At 41.5% G+C, this 12,500-nt stretch overlaps 1 protein-coding gene across 2 annotated transcripts in view; it reads right to left on the bottom strand.

Moving 5' to 3' along the window:
• Positions 1-12,500, bottom strand: part of LOC135196168 (NBAS subunit of NRZ tethering complex-like) — a 668,624-nt gene that overhangs the window by 80,211 nt on the left and 575,913 nt on the right. The window contains exon 1 of one of the 2 annotated variants that reach the window (XM_064222744.1): positions 1-2,698. This exon is cut by the window's left edge and continues 12 nt beyond it. The exons of the other annotated variant lie outside the window; for it this stretch is intronic. Coding sequence (XP_064078814.1) covers positions 1-2,439 — 2,439 coding nt within the window. The 5' untranslated portion in view covers positions 2,440-2,698. Of the gene's footprint in view, positions 2,699-12,500 lie in introns of those variants that run through there. 2 annotated transcript variants of the gene reach the window in all.

Below are 12,500 nucleotides of genomic sequence, written 5' to 3'. Positions count from 1 at the left end.
AAAAGTTTCCGCTCTAGATTCGTGGTTGACATTTCCATCTTTTTCATCTACTGGTACTCCTGGCACTTCTTTGTTACTCGATGTTTGGTCCACATTCACACAACAAGTTGAAGTATTTTCACTTGACATCTCTCTACTACTACTATCCAAATAACTTTTGCTTTGCAGTGAAGTTCTGGGTAATGATGACCCAAAATGTACCACAGGAAAACTACAAAATGACAAAATATTTTCATGCATTGATGGTTTAACATAAGAAATTGTTATAGCTTCTAAGACTGGGCAATCATATGATACATTCACGACTGCCATTTCAATATGGAAAGGGGGTTGTGTCATTAGAGAACATTCTACAACATACCATGTTGTTTCAAAGTCTGCTCTACAGTAGATTAATTGCACTGGGTTTACTGTGGGGCATTCATGGATGACAGGATTATCTGTCAATACGCATGTATCAGAAATATTGTACTCATGTAGTACTACCAAGATATTGGCTCTCATATCTTCTTCAAATGTAACAGCACTTTCCAATGGAGTTAAAATGACCATTTCACAAGGCTTGTTAATAATCACTGGTTTATGCAATAGAACAGGACATCTGTAAGTGTTTAATGTTTTAACATTATATGGGACCTTCCTATGACTCTGTGGTAGACTTTCAATGTTTTGTTTTTCATAACTTGAACCAACAGGAGCTTCACAAAAATGTATTTCCTCAATTAATGTGACACTCTGGTGAGGTATACATCGTTCAAAGTTTAAGAGGGCTTCTGATAAAATGAATTCATATTTAAATAAGGGGCACTTTAACACAACTCTCTTCTCTATTTTCACTGGTGATACAAAGGTTGTTAAAGCCTTGTGTGTGGAGAAAAGTTTATTTGCACCGAGATCCTCAAATGTGGATGATCTTGAATAGCTGGATGCCATATGATTATCTAAGAAATCTGGACTTTTAGTATGTACTATGAACAAAGGCTCAGGATTCCCAAACCTCAAAGCACATTCCTCAAAAACAAAGTTAAGATTATAAGCTGGAAAACATAGTATTTCTGGTTTCTTGATTATTGCAGGGAAATTATATGTTGGCAAATATGTTATCACTACAGGGAACTCCAAAGTTGAAAACGCATCAGCTATGGCACTGTGAGCGCATCCAGGATCTTCAAAAATTATGCATACTTCCTGTGGTATATTATTTTCAAACACTATGAAATTTTCAATAGGGATCAATTCATAGTTAACATAAGGATATTTGTACACTTGCTGCTTTTTTACTGATATAGGGCATTTATATGTTAATAAAGACTTAGCCATCCTGGAAAAATGAAACATTTCAAGACCATCCAAATCTGGAACATCATATTCAGAAGCCAATTGTTCATCACAAATCACAGAAGATTCAGTTGATATTGCCCCCTCAAAGTACAAACCATCTTCAGTTGTTACAAGACATTCACTATGAATGAACTCACTGCTTTTCAATGGGTAGCTCAAGACCAATGGCTTGGTTATAGACACAGGAGGCCTGAATGTTGGTAGGGACTGAACTCTGCTACTAAAGCTACCACAACTGTTGTCACATATGTTGGGCCTTTCATAAGAAATTGTGATATGGTTATTACATGCAGACAGTTCTTCAAGCTCAAAGAAGCTCTCACATTCTAATTCCCCACTTCTCATTTTTAAGCATTCACTAATAAACAAATCAAAGTGTATCTTTGGGAAATTATAAATCAAGGGACTTTTCATGATCACTGGGTGCCTATATACATTTAAAGCCCTAACATTAGGAAAACTGCTCTTGGTTTGACTTGCAATCATTGATGAGCCTTCAAAGTGAGCTGTTGCATGATATTTGCTAGGGCTGAGCTGCTCCTCTAAAAGTAAGGTAGTTTCATTACAAAATACTTCTATAGATTCAGAACAGCATTCATTAACTGTATAATACCAACTTGTAGCAGGAAAGCTATAAATAACTGGTTTTTGAACAGATATAGGACAACTGTATAACAAAAGAGATTTGACACCTCTCTTTTCTGATGCCTTGGCAAGTTCCTCTGGCCACTCATATCTTGTAATTACACTGCCAGTCTTGTCATGGTTTTCTATTGTCATTAAAAGATTGCACGCTGCTCCTACCTCAAAACTATTCAAGCTTTCACACAATGTAAAATCAAAATTCAAGAAAGGACAATTGTAAACTTCTGTCTTAGAAATTTTCAGTGGGAACTTGTAGTGTACTAATGAATGAGGAGAAGAATTATTTTTTTCAAATGCTAATTTATCTAATGGCTGTACACAATCATGCCCACTTTGAAGATTGCCCATAAAGTAATTTGGAAGAGGAATAGTACACTCTGTATCTACAATATTTATATATTTGTCCAGCCACTTGTTGATAAGAAGAGCTAGTAATACTTCTTTTTCTTCCATAGTTTTTCCAGTCAACAGAATTAGAATATCTTTAAGGTTCTTTCCACTTCCTGCAATTCCTGCTTGTAAATCTCTTTCTAGCCTAAACACTTCATCTGAATGGCATTCAGTATATTTCTTTGCTTTGTAAGTGGCTGTGTCAGCAAAATGTCTGTCATCTCTAAAGAAAGTTTCCAATGCTACCCGTTCTTTAACCAGGAGAGGTTGCACTGCTGTCTCACTGTCACTGCTTCCTAATGCTCTTGTATCACTTACTTCTTGCATCTTTGTGAACAATAAAGAAAAGACAATTTAATTACTATAAACATTTCTGAAGCAGTTGTACCTCAAATAAATGATAAAGGAAACCAAAAGCAATAATGCCACTGCAGATTAACTGTATCTGACTAACATATTTTTCAATGTTTTTATATAAGACAAAAACATTTTTCCATACAAATGCATTAATCATATATACATATGCCTGATACCGGAGTGATGTTCTTGGAATCACAGGCCTTTTGTCTGTGAGAGATAAGCTTTTGCAGAAAATCATGAAGCAAGAATCATGGTGTTGTGAGGGAAGCACTCATGTTATGATTAATAATTTTGTGTGATAAACATAGACATTTGTTTTATCACAAACCCCAATGATCTGTATACAGCATGCCTGACTCAATATGTAGGTGGGAGAATGAAGGTGGGAGAATGAAATGTTGAAGATCTCTGCGCATTTTGTACTCATATAGGGTCCAATATAATACTTTGGTACTGTAAGGAATTACAAACCAAGTCTCTGATAGCTTATTCCTCCTCTTCTCTAGTTCCTGGAAGTGCAGTTTCTACAGCTGCAGGCCTAAAACAGCTCGGGGGAGGGAGCTAAAGGGACAACTCAAGGAACTAGCACCTTGAGTAACTTCCAGGTAGTTAGGTTCCACAAGGATGAAAAATATCAAAACCTTGTAATACAGACTTACCACAAGACAGTCTAATAGTACTGAGCATCTTTTGTAGATGTCAAAGAACACTCTACTGTAAGACCTCATTTATTGTTAAGACTGTCAGTCAATAAATGTGCCATGAAATTTAATGCTTCCATCCCACATGAAAAGATTGACCTCCAGTGTTCACTGGCACTATTGACTTATAAGAAGCTGATGAAAAAGGCCAGTAAGACCTCAAATTTTTTCATATCCTTTTTTTCCTTTACATTTTTACTCCTATGTCCAAATCCTTATTATTTATCCAAAATATGGTGCCATTGCTGCTACCAGTGTGACTGCCAAAGTATTCAGTCACCAACAACATTAGGTTGCAAGGTCCAGGCATATACAGTTTACTTAGCAACATGGTCATTAAAAAAATTTTTAATAAATCATTTGGGGTAACACCTAAAATTAATAAATCTCAACCTCATGGAACTCTGTAGTTTCCAGTTACATTATTATGATACATAATTTGTTTTTAATGTTGGTTGTAAATTACAAGTTAGTACATAACTATGTGGAATTGCTGTTAGCTGTAAGATATCTAGAAAACATTGAGAAAGACAGACCTCCAAAGCATACAATAAGTTGAGGTGCTATTGTACTTGAAAAGGTCAACACCAACTACATATTCAAGAAGTCCATTTATTCAATAATGATATCAGAACTACGAACTAATGTCAACTCCTTACCTTACCCCAAAAGGGATGGCATCAACATAATTAGTGTACATAGTACAAGGGTAGACCAAACCCACTTGATATGACTGACAGCACTATTATATTATTGGGCAAACTGGAAAGAATGTCAAGATTCTTGACCTCAGATCCAGCCTACTCCTAGACATGCAGAAAAGCCTTGGATGGTGACACCATCATGTTAATAATATGAATTGTCATATTAATATACCTTAGGTCTAAACATTTTTGACTGGTTGACATTCCCATCAAAGCTCACACTATTAGCTTTGGAAATGGAAGCCAATCCCAGTCAAAGTATCACTTCTCAATATAACAAATTGATTGAAAAAAAGGGAAGTGAGAGAAGCCATAGATGGCAAGATAAAAAGAAGCAAAAGTAAACTAAATTGGTAAAAGGATTTAAAAGCCCAATGGGAGGAAGTCATACAGTTGAACAAAAGCATATTAGCCAGAAAGACTGAACAGCAAGCTACGAGACAAGATCAAATATAAAATAGGAAGAAATACCAAGAGAAAGGAAAAGAAAAGTTCTGGCCCCATAAAAGGAAGACCATCAGGAATCACATTCCTGCTACAGATCCCTAAGCCCTCCTCCCTACAACAAGGCACCAGTTTTTGGGAGGATGGCTAAGAAAGACACCCATAGCTATAACAGTCATGGTAACAATGAATTCTGGAAATAGAATGCACTCTCAACATTTGTGGGTGTCACTGCTGGTAAGGAGGATTGAGTGGTGTACATAATCTTGATAGAATGAGGATGGGATCACTCCTGAAAGGTAACAGATGCTGGGCAAACAGAAGAGTGAGGGTGTAAGCCAGAAACAGGTACAGTATCAAATATCTTCACCTTGCCATCTGCATGCCCACGCATTAAAGCATGCCAACATTTCCTGAAACAGTCTTGATTGGTGCAACATCTGTCAGTGCTGTGGCAAGAAGTGCTGAAGGCTACCACAGGAAGAGCCACAGCAGAGAAAGAGACCAACTTTACTTTTCACATTATTTTTTAGGACTATGCATTACTTACTGAAAATGAAAGGTGCATATTTTTTAAAAGCCTCTGGCAAAATCTTAAATTTTGACTACCATACTGAATTACACTACAAGAAGACTATTTGGATCGTTATATTGCTCACATTGCTATAAAGTCTTTATACAATCAGTCACTGTCAATATACAGTGGTTTGCCTTAACTACTGAGCTGAATCTCTGCACTAGAAGATGGATGGCACAAAGAGTTTGTTTTTAAGAAAGCTGTACACTTAAGTGAGAGGGAACCAAAAAGGAAAAGTTGAAGAACTTAACATCAATAATAATGGAACTGTGAATCAAAGAGCAAAAGTCTTCACTTTAGTAACAGTGTTACAAGACTGATCCCTTTACAAAATCTGGCATCAGAATAACAATGGCCATTTATGCCAAAGTCTGACTATAAAAGATTAGGATGAAAAAGGTAAATCACGACAGAAATCTCTCAAACATATTCACTCAATCCATATAGCTTTATAAACATTTTCACACTTTACTGCATAATGATATAATTTACAATGGTAAGATTTGCCAATTTTATTTGATTCAAAACTCCCCAATACAGATATAAACAGATGGGAAAGCCTACCACACCATAACTCACTTCATGGATAGGCATCATCATTTCTTACAATGACAGAGGATAGGCACCAGTTCAGCCTTCATAAAAATGACATTTTCATAATAAAATAAAATTTTATATATACTTGCCAAGTAATTACACAGCTATTAGTGTTTACTTAACAACAGTTTTATAGTATTTGAAATTTGCTGTAGCGTTCTATTGTTTTGGTGTAGGTAAGTGCCCTGCCCACTTCCGGGGAAGTACAGGTACAACATAGCTAAAGAGCTCCGTTCGTTTATGCTCTATGTCCAAGTGCATAAAGATGTAAGGGCTCTGATCATGTACTTACTTGGTGTTTATATATAAAATCTTATCTTATCATTAAAATGTCATTTTTATATATGTCCCTTACCAAGGGTAATTACATAGCTGAATCCCACATTGACAGGAGGTGGGATTCATGGATATGTATACTAAAAAAAACATTATAAATGCTAATGAATTTGAAGTAGATAAAAAAAGCTAGCATTGAGGAAATGCTTCTTGTACTACTAGCTGGTGAGAGAACTAGGGCAGGAAAAAAACTGCCTCTGGTCATGGCTTGTCTCGACCTACAGGGACACGACCATAATGTTAGGAGTTGCCCCTACAATACCAATCCATTTAAAAGAAATAACTGGTGGTTACTCTTGGTACCGAGTATCCCCAGGCTTCCCAAAACTCAACGACCTTTAAAAAAGGTGAGGAGATAGAGGAAATGGAAGTAGTACTCCTACCCCTCATTCCCAAAGTACCATATCAGCCAGGGAAAAGGACCTAGAGTACACTGGTCTTCAAATACTATTTCCAAATTTGCGTAAGTAGTGGCTGGCAAAAACTGATCAACTCTTCCAGTGTTGATTAAATGATTGCAAATAGGGATAGACTGTGCATAAAAGCCAATGATGTGGCTACTGCCTGTATGTCATGGGCTTTTACCTTAAACAAGGGTAAGGCATCTTCCTGGATACCCAAGTGAGATGTTTGAGAAAAAGAGATACCATGTCTCCTGCACTGTCAACAAAATACTGCCCACTTAGCCTAGTACACTTTGGTAGAAGATCTAAACCTCTACACTGAATACTGAATTCAACATAGATCTATCTGTAGCCTTTGATTGCGGACGTTGTTAAACCTCAAGAAGTCTTCAGAAAAAAATAAAAATTCTGCTAGTTGGGCTACAGATGTTTGAAAAGAAGAGATACCAACTCTTCCCCCAGAACATTCCACTTGCCCTGAACAGAGTGGGTAAGAATTGGGGTATGGTTGTTTTGGGTCCAGAAGAGATCTCTGGCTGCTTCGCACAGAGCAAAAGTGTTCCTCCCTGATTTCTTATGTACACCAGTGATGATGTGTTGTCTGAGTGAACTGCTACTACTGAGTTGCGTCACCAAAGCAAATTGTTGAAGAGCCAGGTGGATTGCCTTCAGTTAGTTCCTTTATGTTTATGTATATGGAGTTTCCTCTCCTCTAGAGACCATGTCCTGATAACTTCCAAGTCTCCAAAGATTACTCCCCTACCCAGATCTAATGCTCTGGGAAAACTGTTAGGTTTAGGTTTAACTGATGAAGTGACCTACCTACAGGGAACCTCCCTTCTTCAAGCCACCACTGAAGGTCTTCTTTTATTTCTGGCGTGATGGGAAGATGTACAAATCTGGTAGGGTCTTCCTGCTCCAACTGGCAATTAGGAAGAATTGTAAAGGTCTTGCATGCAGTCTCCCTAAAGGCACAAACATCTTGATGGAAGATTTGGCTCCCAAGAAGCTCATCCAAGCATTGGCGGAGCAGGACTGGAGATCGAGAAAGTGTTGGACCTTCTGAATACATACTTTGATGCCCATCGGGTGAAGCCATTGCAATGATTCATCTGCATTTTGAACTTCACTGTCTGAACAAAGAAGTTCAGAGCGCTTCCGGACAGGTCTCCAACCTCCCGATGACTTGGGAACGACGAATAGGTGGTTGTAAAACCCCTCCAAGGATAAGTCCTCTACCACCTCTATTGCTCTTTTCATGAGAAGAGCTGAAACCTCCTATGAGAGCTCCGAAAATCTCTCTGAGCCTTCTGAATATGCCTTCAAGGCAATGGGAGATGACGTTAATGAGGGTTTTTCCTTAAATGGGATTGAATACCCTTCTATAAGTGTGTTCAGTACCCACGGTTCTACAGATCTTGCTTCCCATCTTTTCCAAAACTGAAGAAATCTGGTGCCCACTGGGGTACGGAGGGCTGGATCCCTACTTGCTAGAGGAGGGTCTGGAAGCAGACTTCTTCTTGTTTGGTAGAATAGATCTGAGGTTTGAGCATGGGCGAGATTGTGCCCTTCCTCTGCTGAATGGGAGAGGAAGATCTTGTACTAAATGAAGCTGTAGGAGTACGGTTCAAATCCTTAGGCTGTTAGGCAGATTATGTCAGTAGGTCGTGGGTCGCCTTCTTTTGAAGTTCCGTTGCTACATGCTCTACGTAGCATGCGGAAAAAGACTGCCTTTATCCATTGGAGCAAAAAGAGGGAAGATCTTTAAGATGGGGTAAATCCTTTGGCGGCGAAGAAGCACCACAGCTTCCTTTTCTTGAGAATTCCAACCAAAAAAAAATGCATCTAATTCTTGGGGTCCATATCTTATTCCTTTATCAGCACAGGAAAGTATATCGAGCCAATCAGCTGCAAACTTGTCCTGAAGGGAAGGGCAATCCTTGATTTTTTTTAGACAAGGCTGCCATGGTCGAATCAAGGAAACTTTAAATTTCAAACACTTTTAAAAGTGTCCTTCATTAAATAGTCTAATTCTGTAGGAAAAAAACATGATCTTGACCCTAGTTGAACGAAGATCTCTGTGCAGGATCAATCAGGCTGGAGAAGCCCCCTGGAAGGAGGCAGAGACTCCCAAGAAGGCACTTCCCTGGTAGCATTTGAAAGATATCTTCTTTTCGACAGTCGAGATGGAGGAAAAGAAAACACAGCCTTGCCCATTTCCCTCTCCTCAGACAACTAAGATTGAATGCCTGACAAAGTCTTCTTAGAAGAAAAGGGTAATACAGGCAGTCCTAGAAGAATTTTGGAGGCGTTCTTTGGACCCGTCCAGGTCTGAATCACTGGAAGATGTGTGAGACTCTACTTGGACACCTTTCCAGTGAGTTATCAACTGATACCTGGGGGTGTGCTGATAAGCAAAAACTGCCATTAACCGAAACTCACAGATTTATGGCACGCCATAAGCACCCTTGTGGCGCCTCTGTTAGGTATGTTATGGCGCCATAACTCTATTATTGGATCCTTACGGCGCCGATAACCTGGGCCATAATACTGGATCACCGATAACAGAGTCTGCTGATAACCGGGCAATGCCTGTACAATTTTAGGGAGCTTAGCAGCTCCTAAGGGCTGTTGTAACATTAAGGCAGATCCAGATGAAGATGGCTCCACAAGAGAAAAGTAAGTTGGAAAACAAAAGAGAAAATAATTTAGGAGGGATACATAAGACGAAGAAGGTTATTCTTGTTCTAAGTCCTCTTCTATTAAAGAAATAGAGGAAGGAGTCAAGTCTGGATTTACTTCCTCTGGCACCTGAGATGTAGATGAAGGCTTCTCCTAAAGTTCCAGGATATTATCCAAATGACGAGTGAGGGATCTTGAGCATTAGGGAGAGGTAAGCCGGGTATTCACAGACAGGGTTACCCGTCAGTCTCCCTGTTAGTTCATCAAAATTGACATTAACCATTTAACGCCGCTTGGACGTATAAAACGTCGACTAAAATTGTCTGTCGTATGCCGATTGGACGTATGGTCCGTCAACGAAAAAAAGTTTTTTTTAAGATTCGCGGAAAAATAGTTATAGGCCTACTAGGCGAAAACTTTTGAATCACGCGCTTTGGGGGATGCCAGGAGTTCACGGATCAAGCTGTTGTTTTGTTTACAACCGTAACCCAGGTGTGCATGCGCAAAATGCCTCCTTCTCGCATCAGCCAGCATCAGTGATGCATCGTCCGCGAGCGATCTTTTGCCGCAATGGTGTTTTGCCAAACTTTTGCGAGAGTTTGAGTATTTGTGGTGGTACAAGACGTACATAGAGATGTCTCAACGTTGTATGGAGCGCGAAAGGCACGTTTTACCCCTCAGGAGGGATCGTGTGAGACGTATTTTGGACTTGGATGCTGGCGAGGGACCAAGTACCCAAGATGACCTCGCGCCTCAACGCCATTCCGTGCGGCCTCATGTGGACGAAAGTGTTCAAAGACCACAACAAGTGTCTCGTGGGCCTTTAGTAACCCCTAGGAAGCATCGGGGTGTCCTTAGGGGCTTTCGTAGGCATTTGGGAGGCCTCGAACCAAAGGACATTGATGATTAATTATTAGAGCTTGATCGGCAACATGTCGCAAGTCCTCATTTTGATGGCGGTTGGTCATCTAGTGACGAGGACATCACTCCCGATGTTAGGGATGATGAATATTTGCCCCCAATGTCCGTTTGAGGGTCATATCCCAAAAGTGAGCTCGAATTTAGTGGTTTTTGTGCGTATGAGGGGGAATCTGAGGAGGAGGAGGAGGAGGAGATAACGTCATCTAGTCTTGTCGCCGATAACGACACAGAAAGCAAGGGCCTAAGTGAGGGAGATGGGCCCATAGGGGGGTTTCGAGTGCGAAACCGTGCCCGAGCACGTGCGCGCACGGGCATGTAGAAGGTCGGAGCGTCGCGCCAGCTAAGGTGAAGATTGGTCGTCCGAGAGCGACGAAGGGTGGTCGGAGGACCCCACCCCACCTAACATGCACCTATTCACAGCAGCACCTGGGCTCACCGTACCTGTTCCTCTCACTGCTCTGGGGTTCATTCAGCTGTTCCTTACGCGGGAATTGCTGGAATACCTGGTAGCAGAGACGGCGGACTACGCTCGGTACTGCCGTGACGAACTATGGACGACATTGTCGTATCGCTGGAGGGGCTGCAACCTCACCGACATGGCACATTTTTTGGGGCTCCACATTTTTTTTGGTATGATGCCTGCAACCATATTGGGGGCGGAATTTTTTTCTGAGTATGCCCAATGTGCCCAGTGTTATGCCCCGTGATAGTTTCCTGGTGTTGGACAGGTATTTCAATGCCTTCAACCGAAGGGCCATACCCCGGAATAACCCGGATCGCCTCATCTTAATCCGCCCAGTGTTGGAGTACATTCGTGAACGTTGCAAAATTCTCGTGGTTCCTGGCAAGAACCTTTCTTTGGATGAAGGGATGATGCCTTACAACGGACGTCTTAGCATTAAAGTGTATAACCCCAAGAAGCCGAAGAAATATGGAGTGGAGTGAAACTTTTTATTACGGAGTCCAACACTGGATATGTTGTGGACTTCTTGGTGTATTCTGGGGTCTTCTCCATGCTGCGTGACACTGTGTTCAGTCTTGTGGATCGTTTCCGTAACCAGGGATACCACCTGTTTATGGATACTTATTATAACTCGGTATCCCTGGCCCAGGAACTGTATGAAGCAGGTGTGCACATCAGTGGTACCCTTCGGTTGGTGCGTGGGGCCCCGAATGTCCTCAAGAGGTTTGCTAGCCAGCCACAATATCTGGCAAGAGGAGAGACAGAGTGGTGGCGGAAGGGAGCTGTCTTCGTCATCTGTTGGAAGGGGGTCCGACTCGTCCCCATGATTAAGACGAGTCATGAACCCATCCAAGAGGAGATCGTCCAGCGGAAGAAGACATGTCGGCAGGGCCGAGTTATGTATGAGGAGTTTCATGTCAAGCGGCCTACCGTCATTGGGCACTACAATAGGCACATGGGAGGAGTTGATCTCTTTGATCAACTCATCCAGGATTATCCCTTCCCCAGGAGAACTAGGAGGTGGACACACAAGCTCCTCAAATACATTCTTCAGTTGGCCCTCCAGAATGCCTACATCCTCTACTGTGGGTACTACAATCCAGACGTCCGGAGGTTGTCCCACATCCAGTTTCTCGAGGTAGCCGGGAATGCCCTCATCAACTTTTAATCCCGATAAGTGGCCTTCCATCACTGGCCCCCTGCCCCGAGCTGCAGATCTGCCCCTAGAGGAAAGGGCAGATGTTAGGAGGGCCAACTACAGTCGTCCTGCTCCTACCGCTGCTGCGGCTGCCGCCCCTGCTGCCGACACCCCTGCTGCCGCTGTCCCTGCTGCCAACACCCCTGCTGCCGACGCCCCTGCTGCCGACGCCCCTGCTGCCGACACCCCTGCTGCCGCCGCCCCTGCTGCCGCCGCCCCTGCTGTTGCACCTGCAAAATAGCTCTTTGCAGGTTCGGTGAGTGTGACCGCAAGTACCACAATGCGGTTGTATATTGGAGTGCGCCTGACGTACCTACAGCGGAGGGAGGGGGCAGTGGGCCGCCGCCATCAGCAGTAAGGGCGTGCGTCTCCCTCCTCCACCTGTACCTCATCATGTCGAGAGGAAAAAAATGCAAGACTCTTAAATGGAGGAGGGAAAAAACATGAATAGTACAAAGAGTCAGGATTACAAGTAAGTAGTATTCTGCATTTATTTTATATTTGGTTTTATATTTATTACAAGTTTTTATATATCTGTATCTATTGATGTATTTTATATGTTATTTCATTTTATGCAAAAAGAAAAGTTTCACCTGCATTCCTTTTAGTTATGTATTTGTACCAGAATAGAAAAATGAAATATATATATATATGAGGGCCTCAGGACCACAGAGTTGTAAACGCCACCCCCACCAATATTGAGTTAGGTGTACCAGTAGATTTGGCAACGTTTCCTC

Source organism: Macrobrachium nipponense, chromosome 17 (assembly GCF_015104395.2).
Source record: "Macrobrachium nipponense isolate FS-2020 chromosome 17, ASM1510439v2, whole genome shotgun sequence".
NCBI classification, from domain to species: Eukaryota; Metazoa; Arthropoda; class Malacostraca; order Decapoda; family Palaemonidae; genus Macrobrachium; species Macrobrachium nipponense.
Note: the sequence above shows the minus strand (reverse complement) of the source record. Positions and strands in the feature narration are given on the sequence as shown.